The sequence below is a fragment of the Ambystoma mexicanum genome, chromosome 4p (assembly GCF_040938575.1).
Source record: "Ambystoma mexicanum isolate Mex_15411 chromosome 4p, UKY_AmexF1_1, whole genome shotgun sequence".
Classification (NCBI taxonomy): Eukaryota; Metazoa; Chordata; class Amphibia; order Caudata; family Ambystomatidae; genus Ambystoma; species Ambystoma mexicanum.
Genome location: NC_090927.1, coordinates 584829043 through 584847545, shown reverse-complemented (window position 1 = coordinate 584847545; position 18503 = coordinate 584829043). Strand labels below are relative to the sequence as shown.

General features: G+C 45.7%; 1 protein-coding gene across 1 annotated transcript in view; it reads right to left on the bottom strand.

Annotated features, from left to right (window-relative positions):
- Positions 1–18503, bottom strand: part of LRRC1 (leucine rich repeat containing 1) — a 694627-nt gene that overhangs the window by 394865 nt on the left and 281259 nt on the right. Inside the window, exon 3 of the mRNA XM_069606135.1 lies at positions 15083–15161. Coding sequence (XP_069462236.1) covers positions 15083–15161 — 79 coding nt within the window. The remainder of the gene's footprint in view (positions 1–15082; positions 15162–18503) is intronic.

Sequence of the window (18503 nt, the reverse complement as noted above, 5' to 3'; positions counted from 1 at the left end):
AAAGAACTAATTGTTGCAAAAATTGTTGCAAATATGAAGAAATGAAATTAATGGAATTCATATATGTAAACTTAAAGTGATATATTCACACAGGTCCTTCAGACCTGTGTGAACGGAGGATAGCACAGGAGCAGTGAACGGAGGGTAGCACAAGGGCAATGCGCTGGTCTTGGAAGCAACACCATGCAGAGCAAGAGCAGTTTGAATCCCAGAACTGCGCTTCGTAACCTAACTCGGGTATGGTATTAGGCGTGTTCTAAAAAAACTAATAAATAAGACGTTTGGGTCACTCAACCCAGAAAAAATTCTGAGATATACATATTGATATAAAACCATTTCAAAATAATTCTAAAACACCATTTTCTCCAGCATCAAGACAAATATATTATGGGAGAAAAGTTACTTTAACAAATAACATTTAGAAGTACATATTCATTCTACTTCTGTGCCCTGTTGGAATGTGAGGTTGTGAATCTATAGGTTATGGGCAGGTCATTTAAATGCAGGCAAAACAGATTGCATCCGACTACTAAAGGTTTGGAATAGAAAAATAATACTCTGGGATTGTGCACTCTTCTCTGAACAAGTGTGTGCTGTTTTCTCAGAATGTATGTACACAGCTTTCATTGAACGTATGTTTAGTTTTCAATCTATATGTGTTTACAACTTTCATAGTACTTCTATTCATTTGCCTTTAGATTGCCAGGTTTTAGGCTGCAGGTCCCTTCTCCAGTAAAAGGTACCATGTTAAAGCACCCTTGCCCTTCACATTAGAGATAAGTCTGCCTTTGCATTTCAGGATAAGGTATTTCAGGGATTTAACACTTTGCATGATTTCTGTGAATGGGATGAATTCTCTGTGCAGATTCATTTTGCGCAAACATCTAATTTACAACAAGGCTCCCCTCCATCCCCAAATGTGCATATCATCACAATAGGTAATAGCATTTCCTAAGGACATTATGACCCATGTGACTTTATGCTGGCATGAGCCAAGGATTCTACTTTTAAGGGTGCTTAATGTTCCAAAGCATAAACCATTTACATTTCACCAAATAATGTCAGTTTGCATTGGGCTCTAAGCAAATGACATCTCACTTGGTAGAACAGGGCACCAGATTTAACACTGCAGCTGTATCATGGTCACATTAGCATCCTCCCTGATTCTCATGCTCCACGATTCCCAGAACTTTACCATGTATAATCATTTGGGGTTATCTAAGGGCTCTACTTACATTTTAAAATGGTGCTTCTCATTTTGGGGACTCAGTTTAGACCATCACATCTAGAGCTGCTGCCTCAGCAAGGTCCTTTTCAGCTGGCTGTCTGGAAACTAATTTCCAATATGTGCTGATCATTTCTCTCTGAAAGGGCCTTCTGTTCCTTTTTCTATCTCCAGCCTGCCTGGAAACCAGTCATCCAGATGTTTGAGTTCCCCAGCCATCTCCTTACAGTTATACCAAAAATGATCAAGTTACTTCTTACCTGGTAACGTTCTTTCGACGGGATGTTCCTCGGACGTATTCCTTATATTTGATAATACGCTTCCAGCTTGCTAGCCTCGGAAATTTTTTCTGTAGAGGGCACTGCGCGTCGACGTCCGCCGAGTCGATGTCCCTCGACGGCCACCGTATCGGCGCCGACGTCACCATGACCATAAATAGCCACGCGCTGCGTCCGTTGCTCAGTTCCGTTTTGTAGCATAAGAACAGACATGCCTGAATTGGTTAGTGACCTTGAAGGAGCGTAAACTGCAACCACAAGGGAAGTTATCACTGCGGGGATGGATGGGAGGGGCGATAAGGAATACGTCGGAGGAACATCCCATCGAAAGAACATTACCAGGTAAGAAGTAACTTGTTCTTCGAAGGGATTGTGTCCTCCGATGTATTCCTTATCTTTGATAGACTCCCATAGCAGTGTCATGTAATTGGAGGAGGGAGTGATAGTGTTATGTATCCCTTTAGGGATGGACCGAATGTAATACGGCCTTGCCAAACCTGGTCTCTTGAGCAGTGGAGGAATCCAGATTGTAAAATTTTGTGAATGTATGTGCGGACGACCATGTGGCAGCCGCACATATGTCCCGGACCGATACCCCTGGTTGAATGAGCCCTAAGATTTTGGGGTGGCTTTTTCCCTGCTAGTCTATAACATTCCAGGATGGCCAAAATAATCCACCTGGAGATGGTTTGTTTTGTTATGGGTAGTCCCAACTTGTGACCCGAGTATCCTACAAACAGTTGGTCTGCCTGCCTGATCCTAGCCATTCTGCTGATGTAAAAGCTGAGAGCTCGCCTAGGGTCCAGCCTATGTAGCCTTTGCTCCTCTTTCCCCGGATGGGGAGGAGGGTAGAATGAAGGCAAGGTAATTTTCTGAGTAATATGAAATTCAGAAACCACCTTTGGGAGGAAATTAGGCTTCACCTGTAGGACAACTTTGTCCTTGTGGAAGATTGTATGTGGGGGTTTACAGGAGTAGAGCTTGTAGCTCACTCACCCTCCTAGCAGATGTTAGTCCTACCAATAGGACAGTTTTAAGCGTGAGAAATCTCAACGCGCAAGAGTGGAGAGGTTCGAATGGAGTGCCCATTAAGAAGTTTAAGACTAAATTTAAGTCCCATAAGGGAACCTGGAATGGTTTTGGAGGGTAAACATTAGTTAGACCCTTGAGAAATTGTACCACTAGAGGAATTTTGAAATACGATGGTTCCTCCGCAGTGCGCTTGAAGATGGAAAGCGCTGCGAGATAGCCTTTTACAGTGCCAACTTGAAGGCCTGAGTTTGCCAAGTAGAGTAGAAACGATAACACCGTTGGTGTACCACATGAAAAAGGGTCGATATTCTCTTCCCTACACCAGCTGCAAAACTTGTTCCGACGGCAGCGGTATAAAGACTTTGTTGCTGGTCTTCTGGCCGAAAGCAACACCTCCATGACGTCATCAGGGAGATCCCAATCCTTGTACCTCAACCTTTCAGAAGCCAAGCATGAAGGGTGAGGGTTCTGGTGTCTGGATGGAGAACCTGACCTCCCTTCTGCGAGAGAAGATTCTCTTTGAGTGGAAGACGGATTGGAGGTCAGATGGACATATCTAGAAGGTCCGGGTACCACGTTCTCCTGGCCCAATCCGGGGCAATTAGGATCATGGTTTTCCGGAATCTTCTCAACCTCCTGATCATTTGAGGAATAACAGGGACTGGTGGGAACGCGTAAAGGAGTGGAAACTCCCAGTCCACTACGAACGCATCTCCTAGAGCTCCTCTCGGGGGAAATTCCCTTGAACAGAACAGATCGCACTTCCTGTTGGTGCTTGTGGCGAGAAGATCCACCTAAGGGGTTCCCCAAAGGGCGAAGATCTCTTGAAGGACTTCCTGAGCTAGCTCCCACTCGTGGGAGACTGTGCTCTGCCTGCTCAGAGCGTCCGCTGTTAAGTTCTTCTCTACAGCTAGGTGGACTGCCGATAGAGAGTCCTTCCCGAATTGCCCAAAACCAGAGCTGCATTGCCTCTCTGCACAGTGGCAGTGATCCTACGCCTCCTCTTTTGTTGAGGTAGTGCATGGCCACCGTGTTGTCCGTCATTATTAGGACATTTCTCCCCTGTACTGATGGCAGGAAAGCTTTCAGCGCTAGTCTGATCGCTCTCAGCTCTAATAGGTTGATGTGTAGTCTGGACTCCGATGGAGACCAACGACCACTGATGGTCAAGTCGTTGACATGGGCTCCCCACCCTGTGAGCGAGGCGTCTGTGACTACTGTTATCTCCGGCCATGGTTGCCAAAACCGTTCTCCTTTCAAGATGTTCTCTGGATAGGCCCACCATTGAAGGTCGTGGGCTACCTTGTCCGGAATCCGGAGGAGATCTGTCATTCTCCCTGAGAATTGTGACCACTGACTTCTCAGTGCCCACTGAAGAGATCTCATTCTCAGGCGAGCCTCCGGCACAAGGAAGATGCAGGATGCCATGAGGCCTAGCAACCTCAAAAAGTCGAAGGCTGGGAGACGTTGGGCATTTTGAAACTTGGTGACCATCTGTAGAATATCTTGAGCCCTCACCTCTGGTGGCGAGGATTTTCCCAGGGAGGTGCCCAGGACCGCTCCAATGAACTGGAGTCTCTGTGATGGTATCATCTGTGACTTCTTTAAATTGAGGGAGAAGCCCAGTCTGTGAAGGAAGAGGCAGACATAATCTAGCTGGGTCTGGGCCTGTTCCTAAGATACGGCCCTTATCAGCCAATCGCCCAGGTAAGGGTAGACGTGGATCCCTTCCCTCCTTAGACTCGCCGCCACTACCGACATCAGCTTGGTGAAGACCCTCGGGCGGAGGTCAGCCCAAATGGCAGAACTCAAAATTGATAATGAGAGTCGCCAATTGCAAACCTCAGGTATTTCCTGTGTTTGAGATGGATTGGCACATGGAAATAAGCATCCTGAAGGTCCAGATATATCAGCCAGTCCTGGAGCTGGAGGGCCTGAAGGATCTGAGAGAGAGTTACCATCTTGAACTTGTCCTTCCTGAGGAACTTGTTCAATTCTCGTAAGTCCAGGATGGGTCTCAGTCCTCCGTCCTTCTTTGGTATGAGAAAGTAGGGGGGAGTACCAGCCCTTGTTCCTGTCCGCTACAGGTACCGGTTCTATGGCATCTTTCTCTAGCAGATCTATAATTTCCTGCAAGAGGAGCGGATCTGGAACTTTTAGAGAGCTGTTCCCCGGTGGATGACTCTGAGGGATGTGTAGAAAGGGTAGGCAGTAACCTTGGGCAACTGTCTCCAATGCCCAAGCATCTGACGTTATAGCCTGCCATTCCGTCAGATGGTGAGTTAACCTGCCCCCTACAGGTGTATTGTGTGGGAAGGCCTCAGAGTGGTTTGGGGGCGGCTGATGCAGATGCCGAGGGTAAAGAGACACCTGCTGCGGTCTTAGTACTTTTGACCCGTCCACCTCGGGTGGATCTCCTTTGGCCTCTTTGAGCCGGCTGTCCTCTGCCTTTCCCGAATGCGGAATAATAGCGAAAGGACTTTCCTCTCCCAGAGGTTCCGGAGGGGCGAAAAGGAGTTTGGCGGATAGCAGCTCCTAAGGATTTTGCTGCTGCTTTAGAAGTCTGCAACTTTTCCAGACTGTCATCAGCCTTTTTCCCGAATAATGAAGAGCTGTCAAAGGGCATATTCAAAAGTCTGGCCTGTACATCAGGGGCAAAGCCCGACTTTCCCAACCACGCATGCCTGCGGATTGTTGTACTTGCCGCCATGGCCCTGCTGATACCATCAGCGGAATCAATGCCAGTTTGAAGTGATTCGCACATGGCATCTTTGCCATCTTTAATAATGTTAAGGAAGGCTTCCTTTTCCTCTTCTTCGGGTATGCAGTCAGCCACTGATTAAGCACACTCCCATAGTATGTGACTGAACCTGGCGAGCGTACAGGTGGCATTGATGGACTTCAACGGCATTCTACAGGCAGAGAAGACTTTCTTTGCCATAGAGTCATACCTCTTGTCATCCCTATCCTGTGGGACAGTAGGGCAAGCAGTCCTACTGCTGGATGAAGTTGCCGCTTGAACCACCAGGCTCTCTGGGGTCGGGTGTTTCGACAGGTATTCAGGGTCAGCAGCCGCTACCCTATACTTGGGTGACAATCTTTTATTGACTGCAGGGATAACTTCCGGAGTTTCCCAATTAGATGCAATTTTTCTTTGTAGGGCTGCATGGAAGGGGACCACCGGGTCCTCCTGTGGGCCTTTGTCCAATATATCTGTTAAGTCATCCTGTTGGAAAACAGGTGAAGGCGCAGACCAACCCATAAACTCAATTATTCTTGCCATCAGGGTTCTATATGGTGTTTCGGCATGTTCCCCTGGGTCTGGTTTAACAAATTCCACTTCTGGGGAAGTGTCCAGCCCACTTGCCTCATGTAGTGACTCCTGTAGTTCCTTCAGCCTTCTTTCCTCAGAGGTGAAATCCTCTGCAGTAGGCAGTGTGGTTCTCTGTAATCCGAATGTTTCCTGGTCAGAATCTTCCCCTTCTTCATAAATTGAAGAAAGTCCAGGGTATTCTGACCTCTGAAATGGAGTAAAACCCATTTCTAAGGCAGAAGGAGCCAGACTTGTCGTTATTGGACGAGAAAACGATGTCGTCGACGCCGATGTAACTGGCTTCGAAGGCGCCGAAAACGGTGTCGAAAAAACTGGAAGGGGTCTCGAAGAACTCGAGAGGATCGGGATCCTACTCGAGGGCATCGACAATGGTCTCGGCGTCGTGCCGGAGGCCCTTGAAATCACCGTTGGCTGTGGGGTGGCCTTGGTCCTCTCTTTCATCAGTGTCGACGTCGACAATGGTGTCGAGTCGATCGACCGATGCGTCGAGGAACTCTTCGACAACTACGTCGAGGGTGCCGATCCGTGCGTCGAAGGAATCTTCGACGACAGCGTCGAAGGAATCCTCGACGACAGCGTCGAAGACGGTGCCTTCTTGCCCAATGGCTCATGGCGCTCGGGTGGAATGTTTCGCCGGGTGCAGCGACTCGCAGCATTTTGATTTTTTGGCGTTTTTCACCCGGGGTATCACCCTCAGCTGTCTTCGAGGGGGTCGAGGCCGCGCTCTCAAAGACGCTTAACATTTTCTTTCTGAATTCCTCCCACTCAGCTTGAGAACTGCGTTTGGTGGGACAGGAGACTTTCTGGGGACACAGAAGACGAGGAATGGGACCTTTGACGTCTCTTTTTTGAGTGTCTAGATCTCGACGAATGGTGGGAGCCGCTTCGAGATCTAGAATGGGAATGTTTGACGGCGAGGAGACGAATGCCTAGACTCAGCCGACGAAACTTTCGAGGAGGATTTGGCTGACTTACCTCTCGCGCTTCCCCTTTCGCTCCTTCAAGGCTTTCACCATCATGGACATGCAGTCCTCACACTCCGAACAATGGTGCTCGGACCCCAAGCACCATAAACAGACCCTGTGTGGATCCGTTATTGACATTTTTTTTACCGCAGTCTCGACATTTCTTGAAGCCGGATCGCAGCGTCGTCGGTTCTGATGAAGAAGCCATCGAGAACGATAAGGGATATTCGAGTCGAAATAGATAGTTAATCTGAGTGAACTGAGTGACCTGAGCAACGACGTTCCGAGGCCCCACGAAGCGCGGAAAAACGGGACTAAGCAACGGACGCAGCGCGTGGCTATTTATGGGCATGGTGACGTCGGCACCGATACGGTGGCCGTCGAGGGACATCGACTTGGCGGACGTCGACGCGCAGCGCCCTCTACAGAAAACATTTCCGAGGCCAGCAAGCTGGAAGCGTATTATCAAAGATAAGGAATACGTCAGAGGACAGAATCCCTTCGAAATTAATATTGGAATTACTTCCATCTGTGCGCCAGCTATTTTATAACCCATGGCTCCTCCCCTCATCTTGTGACTAGGCGTGGCTTCCACCATTCTCGTGATCTAGAACGGAGGGGTAAACTCACTCCTAAAACTATGAAGAGGTGTTTCTTTTTAATAGTGCAGCTGTGGATGTGCAAGCTTAATAAAATGGGGATCATTAAATGTGAAGTTCAGAAGGAATAATTAATGAATGGTACTGTGCAATGAATTCACAGAGCTACATATTTTTTCTATTTATCTTCATTTTTTTCATTATGCCCCAGTTGGATTTTAGGTTGGGTGAAAGAAATATTTTGTATTTCCAATTTGCAATTAGTAGCGTGTTTCTAAAAGATTCCCTTATAAAGTTAGGATTCTTAAGGATTACATTTTGGGATTAAAACACAACATATGTGACTTTCTTATTAAATTTGGAAGCAAGGAAATGTTGACTTCGGACAACAGATCTAACTGTTGATACATCCTATACACATGCTCCTTCCTGATGGACTCCATTGTCCACATTAGTTTATTTGGCTTTTGCACAGCGATATGGTGTTCTCATGATCTTAGGCTAAATGGATTTTAGGAGAGGCCTACACTTAATGGATGCAACAGTCCTATTTGAAGTTATACATTAGCCAGTATCTGGCAGAGTTTTATGAGGTCTGGACCTGGAACTAGTTTGAACACGATGAATCAGGGGTCTTACTGAGGCCTCATATCTTGGGTGGGGCTGTAGAAGTGAGGTGAATCTTAGGTCAATACAACGCAGAGTTAGGCTAAGAGCCCAGAGTAAAGACTGCACAACCTAATGACACGAGTGCCAATCCAATTACATGACCAAAATATTAATTTTGGTGACAAATCTCATGTCCATTACTTCATAATTCAATATAAATCATAAAACATTATTTATTTCAACTCTGGAGGAAGATGCCATTTGGCCAATGCTTTTCAGACCATGAGGTCCTTCAACAGGGCGAATTCTGCATTTCTGCTTTCTTCTAGTGTCTTAGCTCTCAGAAGTAGCGGTACACTGACATGTTAGCACTATAAGAGCAACCGTTTGAAAGCCTTTGATTGATCTCTGAGCCATGGATTAAGGATTGTGACCACATCCAGTGATTGTGTCGTTGGTAAACGGTGGCATCAGCAACGACTCGCATTCTTCCAAACAATGGGAAAGAACTGTATTAGGAAGTCAAATTATCTTGAACCCATTTTATGTGCTGCGGGTCAATGTCCACTAAGCATTCTCATAGATCCACTAAACTCTTTGAAACAGACTTCGTTTGCAGGCATCCCATGGTTGAGCTCTGACCCAACGCCTCAGTGCTCCCACCACTGTTGGTGTAGCATGGAGTTGGGCAAAACATCTGGACTCAACAGTATCTGGGTCATCAGGTTTTCCATCCTTCACATGCATGTTGCTATGATGGTCGAGGAAAGGGAAGGTCATGCAGCCTTACTGATCCACCTAGACTAGTCTGGATGTTTACCAGTTCACAACCTTCTCCACAACACAAAGAATCTAACAGTTTGTTCATTTCTGAACCCCAGCCATTCACGCTTTAGGGATAAACTTACACCCTTCCGTTTTCAATGCATACAATGAGACACATCTTTCTCCAATTATAGTTTCTGAGATGGCATGCCACTGCTATGTAGTGAATACATAAATGTGAGTCTGCATTTCATTCCAGCGCATAGTACAAATCACTGAGTAATCCGTTGACTATCATCCAAAAGTAGATGTACTCCGGATGGTTACAGATGAATGCTATCAAAAGAGGCACCAGTTTGGGACGCTGAAACGCTGTTGAACTTAAAGGTTCTAGTGTACCACTCGCTGATATACCCTTGCCTACAGCAGCACAAGTCCAGGAAATCTGTTCGGCACAAATAAGTCTTTGGTTCCCAATTTCGGCAGTTATGAAATCTGTGTGGAAGAGCACACACACTGTAGGATGCTGCCCAAGACAGCCTGCATCACCTACAAAGCAGCCATAATCAAAACAACACTCTAGCTATCTGAGAAACGCACCATCTCCGGAAGCCAGGACACTATCAGAAGCCACAACATTGCCAGGGTGGAACTTTAGATATTGACTCACACCTAATTCTCCATGTCCAGAGCACATTTCCCCCCCCCGTGCTTGCTCTATTCTCCATAAAGGCCATAGGATAACTCACTGGGTTGAGTGTTAAATGCCGATATCGGTTTGTGATCTGCAGGCCGCTGGTCCAAATCCCAGGATGGCCAATTCAGCCTTTCATCCTTCCGAGCAAAAATAAATTGGTACCAACTTTGGTTGGGTAATAATTGTATATAAACATTTTCTATGTACAGCGTTGTGGTGAAAGTGATATTCAAATAGCAAATGATTATATTCATGCCAACTCCTATGCTGCCACACCCTTTCTTGTAAGCCACCTTGGTGTGTCCATCTATACAGCGCTTCATTGCTTCCCAGCTACATTTGCGCTTTATAAATCAATCGGGCACTAGTCTTGGCCCTACATACCCCAGTACTCCCATCATATGAGCAGATACAGACTCTTTCACATAAAAGCAGGATATACTGGCAATGGTATCAAACTAGCTACAGCACAATAGGTTAACTACAGTACAGCATGCCCGCTACAGCCTTAGGACTAGATGCTAACCATAAGACATTTGGATGCCCTATACAGCTTTGTATGCCCTGCAGCCACCATATGCAAGCTAAAGACTTGTATGCCCAGGTGCATTCATTGAATACAAGTAAAATCTAGAGCCCTGGTAATGCCATCCTGTGCAATGAGCAACTTAATATGGCCAGACACGAGCCATTGCATACCTGTGCAGCCTAATATATATTCAGAAGCTACGCAACAGGCTCATGTACCCAAGTACAACCAACACCCATGAAGATAGCTCACCAAGTTAAGTGCTCCACTCTGTGAAACTAATAGTCACATGTTCAAGTCCTGGTAGGGCAGACTCAGTGTTTCATACTTCCAAAGGGAATCAATTGGGTGCAATTAAATTGGGTAACATTCTTACAGGCATTGTAAACAGGAGGAATCTGGTACAATGAGCTATTCAAAATGTGATCCATTTTAATTATTATGTCGAGTGCAGATGGCAGTATGTTTATGTGCTGTGACTTGTGTAACCCAAAATTTACTAAGAGGGCAGCACTATACAGCAAGTGGATACAGTAATATGGTAATACGGTTAGATCGTTAAGGGCACACTTGTAAAGTCATGGAGAAAGGGAACAGAAGGCTACAGGCAGAAGATAAAAAAGTTAAGTAAAGGTGGGCCCTTGGTGGCTAATGTGATGGTGGATCTGCTGCTGAAACGGTATTCCTGGGAATTTCACGCATTTGGAGCGTCCTTATTGTTTGTACTGTTGGTTCTCTTGGACTCAGTGATGTTCTTCTTGGCTTTCTTCTGCTACGAGAGATAAAAACCAAGTGTGTTCACTTGAAATGCCACACCAGTATATTCCCCAAGACAAGTCATTTCAAAGTTCTCACACTTTTTGACACCTTTTTCTATGCTAACCCCACTGTGTTGCCAGAACACTGAAAAGGCGGCAAGAATTTAAGCAATGCCTCAATCATTTTCCTGCTAATTTATTTGTCTGTGTTAACTGATTTAATAAAGAAACTCTGAATACTCTGAATGTTTAAATCATCTCTTATGTGCCATGCTTAGCTTTTCGAGTCCAGGCACTGCCGTTCTATGGCACAAACCAGCAAATTTGACTAGGTACAGCCATCATATAAAGAGTGCAGGCTCATATGGACAAGTTCAAGTTAAAGAGGAGATAAACGACCATACAAGGGTAATAACAAAACATGGAACAGGAACAAAGAACAACACTATCTGCAACTTTCTCTTACTAAATACTCTCCCTCTAGACCTCTGCAGTCCTCTGGCACCAACTCTGTCTGTAAAGCATTTCGCTACACAAAGGGCCGCTGGCCGATCACTTTCTTCAGCTGGCTCACTCTTATGGAATAGCTTCCCCCCTTCGTATTCGTCTTGAGCAGGACTTCCTCCAATTGCAGAAGCTCCTCAAAACGTCTTCACCTCCTCCTTCCCTACTCTGATAATCTCCAAGTCGCTGTGGTTGGTGGCCAAGGCCCTTATGTATCACGCAGGGACCTGGCCTCCCATACGCAATTGCCCCAGTCTCTGCCTACCTCACAGCACTTGCCTCAATCCTGTAGGCTTGCACCTTCTACCCAATGCAGCTCCAAGCCGCACAGCACTCGCCATACTAGTCACTTCATCTGCTGCTTACATGATATGGCATTTATAACGCACCTATACACAAGTGTTTCAAGGAGAGACGAGACAAGGGAGGGGGAATAAAGGGAAGACAAGACAACGATCTTACTAGGCCAGGTTTCATTCAGATCGCGCAAGGGGGAAATGGAAAAGTGCGTGGGGAAAGGGGGAGGGGAAGTGCAGTACATGGGATAGTGATACATAAAATAAAAACGGCCAGCTGGTGGCAAGTGCAAGATAAGTGCTGGTAGAGGGACTGTAGGGATACAGAAAACAGTCCCCAGGTGCAGGGGTTGCCAGGGAGGCAGTACAAGTGTGCAACTGGCGGGGCCTGGGCCCAAGATCAGAAAGGGTGGCCAGGTAACCAGTGCAGTTTCAGCCAGGCATTCAGCAGGGCAGAAGGGGAGAGAAAGCAGAAGCAAAGAGGAAGGTTTTGAGGTGCTTCCAGAACCGGAGATGGTTCTCCTCAAGTTTCAGGGAGGCAGGAAGGCTGTTCCAAAGGGAGGCTCCTGCCGAAGAGAGAGATCTACCACCAACTTGTTGCTTGGAGAAACGACTGACCCTGAGGGAGTTGGAGGCGGATGAGCAAAGAGCTCGAGAAGGAAGATATTTAGGAAGAGAGAGTTGAAGGTATTGCGGCCCCAGGCTCCACAAGGCCTTGTGGACAATGCAGCGGAGAACAGGGGAAAGGCAGAGAAGGAGGGAGGAGAGGTGGCTGCAGAGGGGCCAGAGGAAGAGCAGGGAGAAGGGTGAGGGAGGACAGTGAGGACTGGATTTCCTGAGTTTTAAAGCATGGACAATTGCAGCACTTTTCCCGTCCCCACATCCCCTTTTCTCGCTGCACTTGCACGTTCAGAATACTCACAGGGCATAGTAGGTTTGTCTTTATCTTCCACTGTGTTCACTGTTTTCAATCCCATGTTCTCTACCTGTTGCCCTGTGGGAGCTTTGAAACAGAATTGACTTACAGTATAAGCGCCTAACAAATGCACAATAAATAATAGGGAGGTACAAGAAAAGAATGTGCAATGCAGATTGATGAAGAGTAAATTCAGATAGGTGAAAAGAGAGTTTAGATACCGGATGGTAAAAGAGAAGGCGAGAGTAAATGTCTCTGCTGTTTCAGGAGAGGAAGATGCAAAGAATGGCTTCAAGGTCAGTGTGGGAGTGGGTAAGTAGATCCAGCCTTGAAACAAAAATGCATAACCATCTTAGGCTACAAAGGACCTTTTACAAGGGCTTCAGAAAAGAACACCAGTAGGAACTTTATATTAGTATTCATTCCAGTAGACAGGCCCAAGCTTGCAAAAACATGTACTCTGAGCATGTCATCAGTAGCACAACAGTAAACTGAAAAAGCAGCATGTATCTTGTTTGGTTACCTCCAACTGTGAACAAGATTGTTGAGGAACAGGTTTTGATGAGACGGATATGTTAAGTGTTGAAAGGCAATCCCATTATTGAAGTTGCATGCATCAGTTTTGTATCCCACGCTTCAAAGCATTTACAGCACTCTCACTTGGAGGACAACTTGCAGGACAGTTTAATTGCTAACATTCATTCTACGCTTGCTTCAAAGGGCATTTTTCATTTTTTACGAAACACAACTGCAGAGCATCAAATCATGGAGATTGCAGGCGGATGCTTTGGGAAGGGGGCTGAACTAAACATGGCCATCTAAGATCTTCACGCTTTTCATTCTCCGTTATGCAGTTGATGCGGCTTTTAGTGTTTTCTTTTTTAAAAGCAAAAAGAAATATGATCTCGAAATTGGCTGTAATAAGGCTTAGCACTTGGCCTAGGGGAATCTGTGGCGCCTCAACACTGCTGCCAAGAGTCCACACTGTAATGCAAACATGGTATCAACAGAAAGACAGACAAGTGACCACAGTTCAAGGGTGTTTATTGAGCTTGCACAAGAGTGTGAAATGCCTATCTAAACCTAAATCTACAGATCGGAGCAAGCTACAACCATCAAATAATAATGCAGTCCTAGTGGAGTCTTGTCAAAATAAAAGGGCTTATACAAAAAAAAACTATTGCCAATCCTTACCGCTAATTTACAAATAATGAGGGGCAATGTTCATGAAAAAGGAAGAAGTGTTCCCAAAATAATAGGTCAGGGGGCTCAGGTCATTGGCCTCCCCTTCCCCACGTTTTCCGCACGGGCAAGGCGGGTCACTTGAGCAAAAGAAACACTCTGGCCTCTGTGGCACAAGGATACAATTTCATTTTCCCAGTTCAGGACCTGCTTTCTCCAAATCTCTATACTTACTGCAAATCCCTTGATGCAGAGGGCCTGCTGTACCAAAATCAACACGCAAACATTATTTTCCTTTTCACCAGTATTCAACTTGGGTGTTCACTCTGGATCCCCCTCAGCTGGGCTCAGATCCTTTTCAAAACAAAAGTTCAACGTTGGATTGCCCCCTCTCCCAGGCCCCAATCCCCCGGGCTCAGACCAATTATGATGTACATTAAACTATCAAAGACTTTCGAATTTGCACAGGGTTTAGCTTGACTCGTTGCAGGACCACTTTGATATCCATATTTCTGTCTCTCACACTCAGCATCTGTTGGATACTCAACAGACACTTTCGAATGAGCACCCACGTGGCGCCAGACCACTGTGTATGGTCTCTTTTTTTGGCCTACTTCCTTTGGCTTCCAATTGTATTTGTGCCGCTCATCCCAAACGCCTTTCACATGCTGTTCTCTTTATACAATGTTTCTGTTTGCAATCTTCATTCAAAATACAAGCTGGTTTGGTATCAATCGCTCCTCCCCACCTTGGTTATCGACGCAGGAGAGCACTGGGTACCTCAGACACATTGTGCAGGTTTGACCAGCCTGATTAGTTCCTGGTCTTCGGTTTCTTACTTTCCAAGGCTATCAACCCTCTCCAGTCTCGCCGCCTTTCTCCTTGTATTAAACTGCCATCTTGAAACTGCTCTTTCCTCGTGTGTTTTACATCATGGAGTGTGTGCTTTCATGCTCCTCCTTTTATCCGTGTGGGGAAGTGTGATGGAAATCAGGTGTGTGTAATGATCCGTAATTGCCTGACCATAGTGTCGGGACGTGTCAGGTATACGGCTCTGGTGTTAGTCCGTTGTCGATCACGGTGAACTGTCTGTGAGAAAGTGAAGTATGTGTGTCGGCAAAGGGGGAGCGGGGAAGAGTTCAGTTCCTAGGTATTCTACTTGGTAGGGTGGGGAAAAGGTGTTACAAGGAAGGGGATACCGCATCTCACCATCTGGTGTCCCACTTCCACTCCCCGAAGACCCCCTCATCCAGGTGAACTTCCTGCACTGGTCCACCCCCAGGAACCAGATCCAAAAATGATGGCCGTGTCCTGGCCACCTGGATGACAGATCCCCCGTGGACTAGCGGGTGAGACACCTTCAGATTTCTCACAAAATACTTCTTTCCATTACCTGGTCAATGGGTTTCCACTGAAGTCTGCTACCTGGAGTGCTTTACAGAAGGAGATGCTTTCTGGGATTTCCGTAATATCTACAAAAAACACAAACATTTTCTTTGTGAGAAGTTAGCACATGAGATGACAAAGTAAGCCATACAAGAAGTTGTTCAAAAAAATCAACTCTCTATATTTATGATGTTACACAATGTATAAATTAGGACTCGTCCACTGGTCTTTTCCTACATTTCTTCCCCACTCATGGCATGTTACGGCTATAGGACCATGCAAAGAAACGAAATTGGGATAGGTCTAACCTTAATTGTTTTAAAGGCTACCTAGGCACAAATTGACATCTGTGGATTTTGCAAATGTCAAGAAATAAAACTTCCCCACATTGGCCAACTTAATTCCACCAGCCCTGTTTTAAATTCTGCTCTATTTGGCATCTAATATAGAATCTCTTGCCTTCCAGGCAGGGTTTTAAGAAGTCCAGTCAGTAATCTAAAACCCAAAATCAACGCCTTGAAGGAGTCGGGAGACACTATTGGAATAAACTCTTTCCCTTATAGGGCGTGGTAACTCAGGATCAGAATTAAACTCTCCCTTGAAAGTAGAGATTCTTAACTTAGGTTTTCCAGGGAGCTCTTCAAGGGAGGGTGTCAGTAGCATAAAGCATGTTCTCCTTGAAGGGTTAAGACACTGCATCAGAGTGAAACCTCACTTTGAATGAGGATCCCTGTCACAAATAAACATCCCCCCCTTGAAGAGGAGGGGCTAAAACTATCAGAATAAACCTCTCCTCTTGGAGATGAGCACTATGGATCAAAATAACTTCTCACCAGCTATCAACCTAGATTCCGAAAACACGGTCAAAACACAATCTTCCCTTTGCAGAGTGGAGCTGTATCAAAATACACACTCCCCTCAAAGGCAGAGATTATGTACATTATTTGAAAAACCTCTTCCCTGACAATGGGGGGCTCTGTATTATAATAATCTCTCCTCCTTAAAGGGGGATATTATCAGAATAAACTGTTCCCCGGAAGAGAGACTACCTTGATAAACTCTCTCATTCTCAGTATCGAAACAACATTTCCTTGAAAGGACAGACGCCATATAAGAATACAAACTTAAAACAGGGGATGTGGGGGTGGGGTAAGGGGTTGGGGGCGGACTTGCCCCTTGTTGCCGGAAACTGTATCCAAATACTCTCCCACATAAAGTGGGAAACTCTGTATCAAAAACAGCTCTCTGTTTCGATGGAGAGACCCTGTATCGGAATTAATGCACCCCATTGAAGAGGGAGAAACAATACCAGAAGGAACTATCTTTTTTTGAAGAGTGGAGATACTAGAATAAAACCTCTTCCTTGATGTGGGGAAACCTATTTAACCCTTCAGTAATAAGTCTAAAATTCCTGCAATGGCAGGTGGCTTTTAGTCCCAAAGTGCAACTCGACAAATGCACAGCTAGGCAATGAACCAATAAGACATTTACAGAGTTTACTTTTCATTGGGATTCAGGGTCTGTGCTTAGCAACTTCAATGGTGCCTTCCTCAACACAAAGAAACCTTTACAAATATAGACGTCAGAGCACAGATAACCACAGCAATACCTTACTTTGTAATACCTCACTACTTAGTTATCAAGTGACACAGCCATACAATTTGTAAAAAGATTAATTTACACCTGGCAAAAAGGTCCAAACTAGTTTTTAACTTGTCACAATTACCGATTTGGCTCCTTTGCCCAATTACCACCTTGGCCTAAGCTCTCCACCTGCCAAGGGCTTGAGGGCTGATATGTACCCACAATGTTGAAGGGAGAAAAGTGCACAATTGACAGGAGTATAAGAAATCCTGCAGACAAGAAAGGATAGGCAATAACTACAGACCGGCAACAAAAGGCGATGAACAAAAAGGGGCAGGTAGTACAAGTAAAACAAAACGTGTTAAGTTCCCAACTGTGGTGTACAGAGAATGGGGGAAGAGTTTCCCACTGGGTCAGGGGAAACACTAGCCTTGTGAGCTAGTTACTATTACAGGGCCGCACTTGAAATACTCATGGAAAGGAGCAGCAGGAGTGGGTGTCTGTACCCTAAGGCACAAACAAAGAAACAGTACTCACAAGATTGAAGCCTGCACGGCTCCAGCAGGAACTGAACAAGGACTACATCCTCAGACAGGAACCAGCACACTTAACAATACAGCACATGGAACAATACTGAAATGCGACAAAGTCAAGGGGCAGAAATTGTCTGCTGGGAAATCCATTGGCATGCCATTAGGTAGTAATATCAAAACACACAATAGGTTTTTGTGTTTTCAACACAAATGTATACAGGAGAGATCAAAGGGCCAGACCTTAAAGAAACAATGAAAGGTGTATTTTGGCACAATACAGAAAGCTGCCACATGGTAATGATTTGCATACAATGTTTGTACACGGCAGCAGGATGTCATATACATTTTACTCTCTTGCAAAGGGGAAAAGTAATTTTTACTCTCTTGAAATCACATTTACTCTTAAAGTATAAAAATAGGGAGTAAAATACTCCCATCTCAAAATGTTATCTGGAGTACCGATTATGGGGATGAAAAAGACCCAATGTGTGTCAATTGGTGCTACAGTGGCAGTCATGACACCACCTTCCTGTGAGACTTTAGAAAATCCCCCTTCCTGCCTGGGTAACTTGGTGCTCCCACTTCGGAGGTCCATTGAAGGTTGCCTTTCCATCATGGCAACCCTTTAGATGGGGCCTCCCTGATAAAAATTCAATGATCCTGTGGATTGGCATGATGCTGCAAATTAGGCTTCATTGTTCACATGTAACTGGCCCGAGCACCCATCTCCAGCCATCATTCAGAACTTGTGTATTTGTTATTGCGGGGCTCCATTTCCTATTCAACATCTGCTAGATTACCATCCTGGCCTGGACCCTCCACCTACTATTTTTGCTAAATAATTTACCTCTTGCTGCTTGGCTTCTTCGCTGTCAACTCCAAAGGCCCACAGCAGGCAGCCCTCCACCACGATCATCAGTGAGATTGACCATCCAAATTACATCTGTGGTGGACCCTTGGAATGGGTTGGAACTGTGGATACGGCCTCATTGTAAGACTCAGGAACTTGCATGCAGCCTTTTTTTCTGAATTTGTCCGCAAAGCAGCCTTTTCGGTTCTTCACTAGCAATGTTTGCGTAGTTATCACCCTGTCCTGGGCCTTCCTCTGACCCATATCGCTGAAGAACGTTCCTCCTGCTGCCTGCCCACCTCCGGGTCCCTACTACAGTGGGCATGTCCAGGCCACCCTTCAATCATGGCAGGCCGCTATACGGACCCTCCCTATTACATCTACTGTGGTCCCTTGACTGGCACAGCACTGCAGATTAGGCTTCTGTGGTGAGTTGTTATTGAAATAATGTACATGACCTA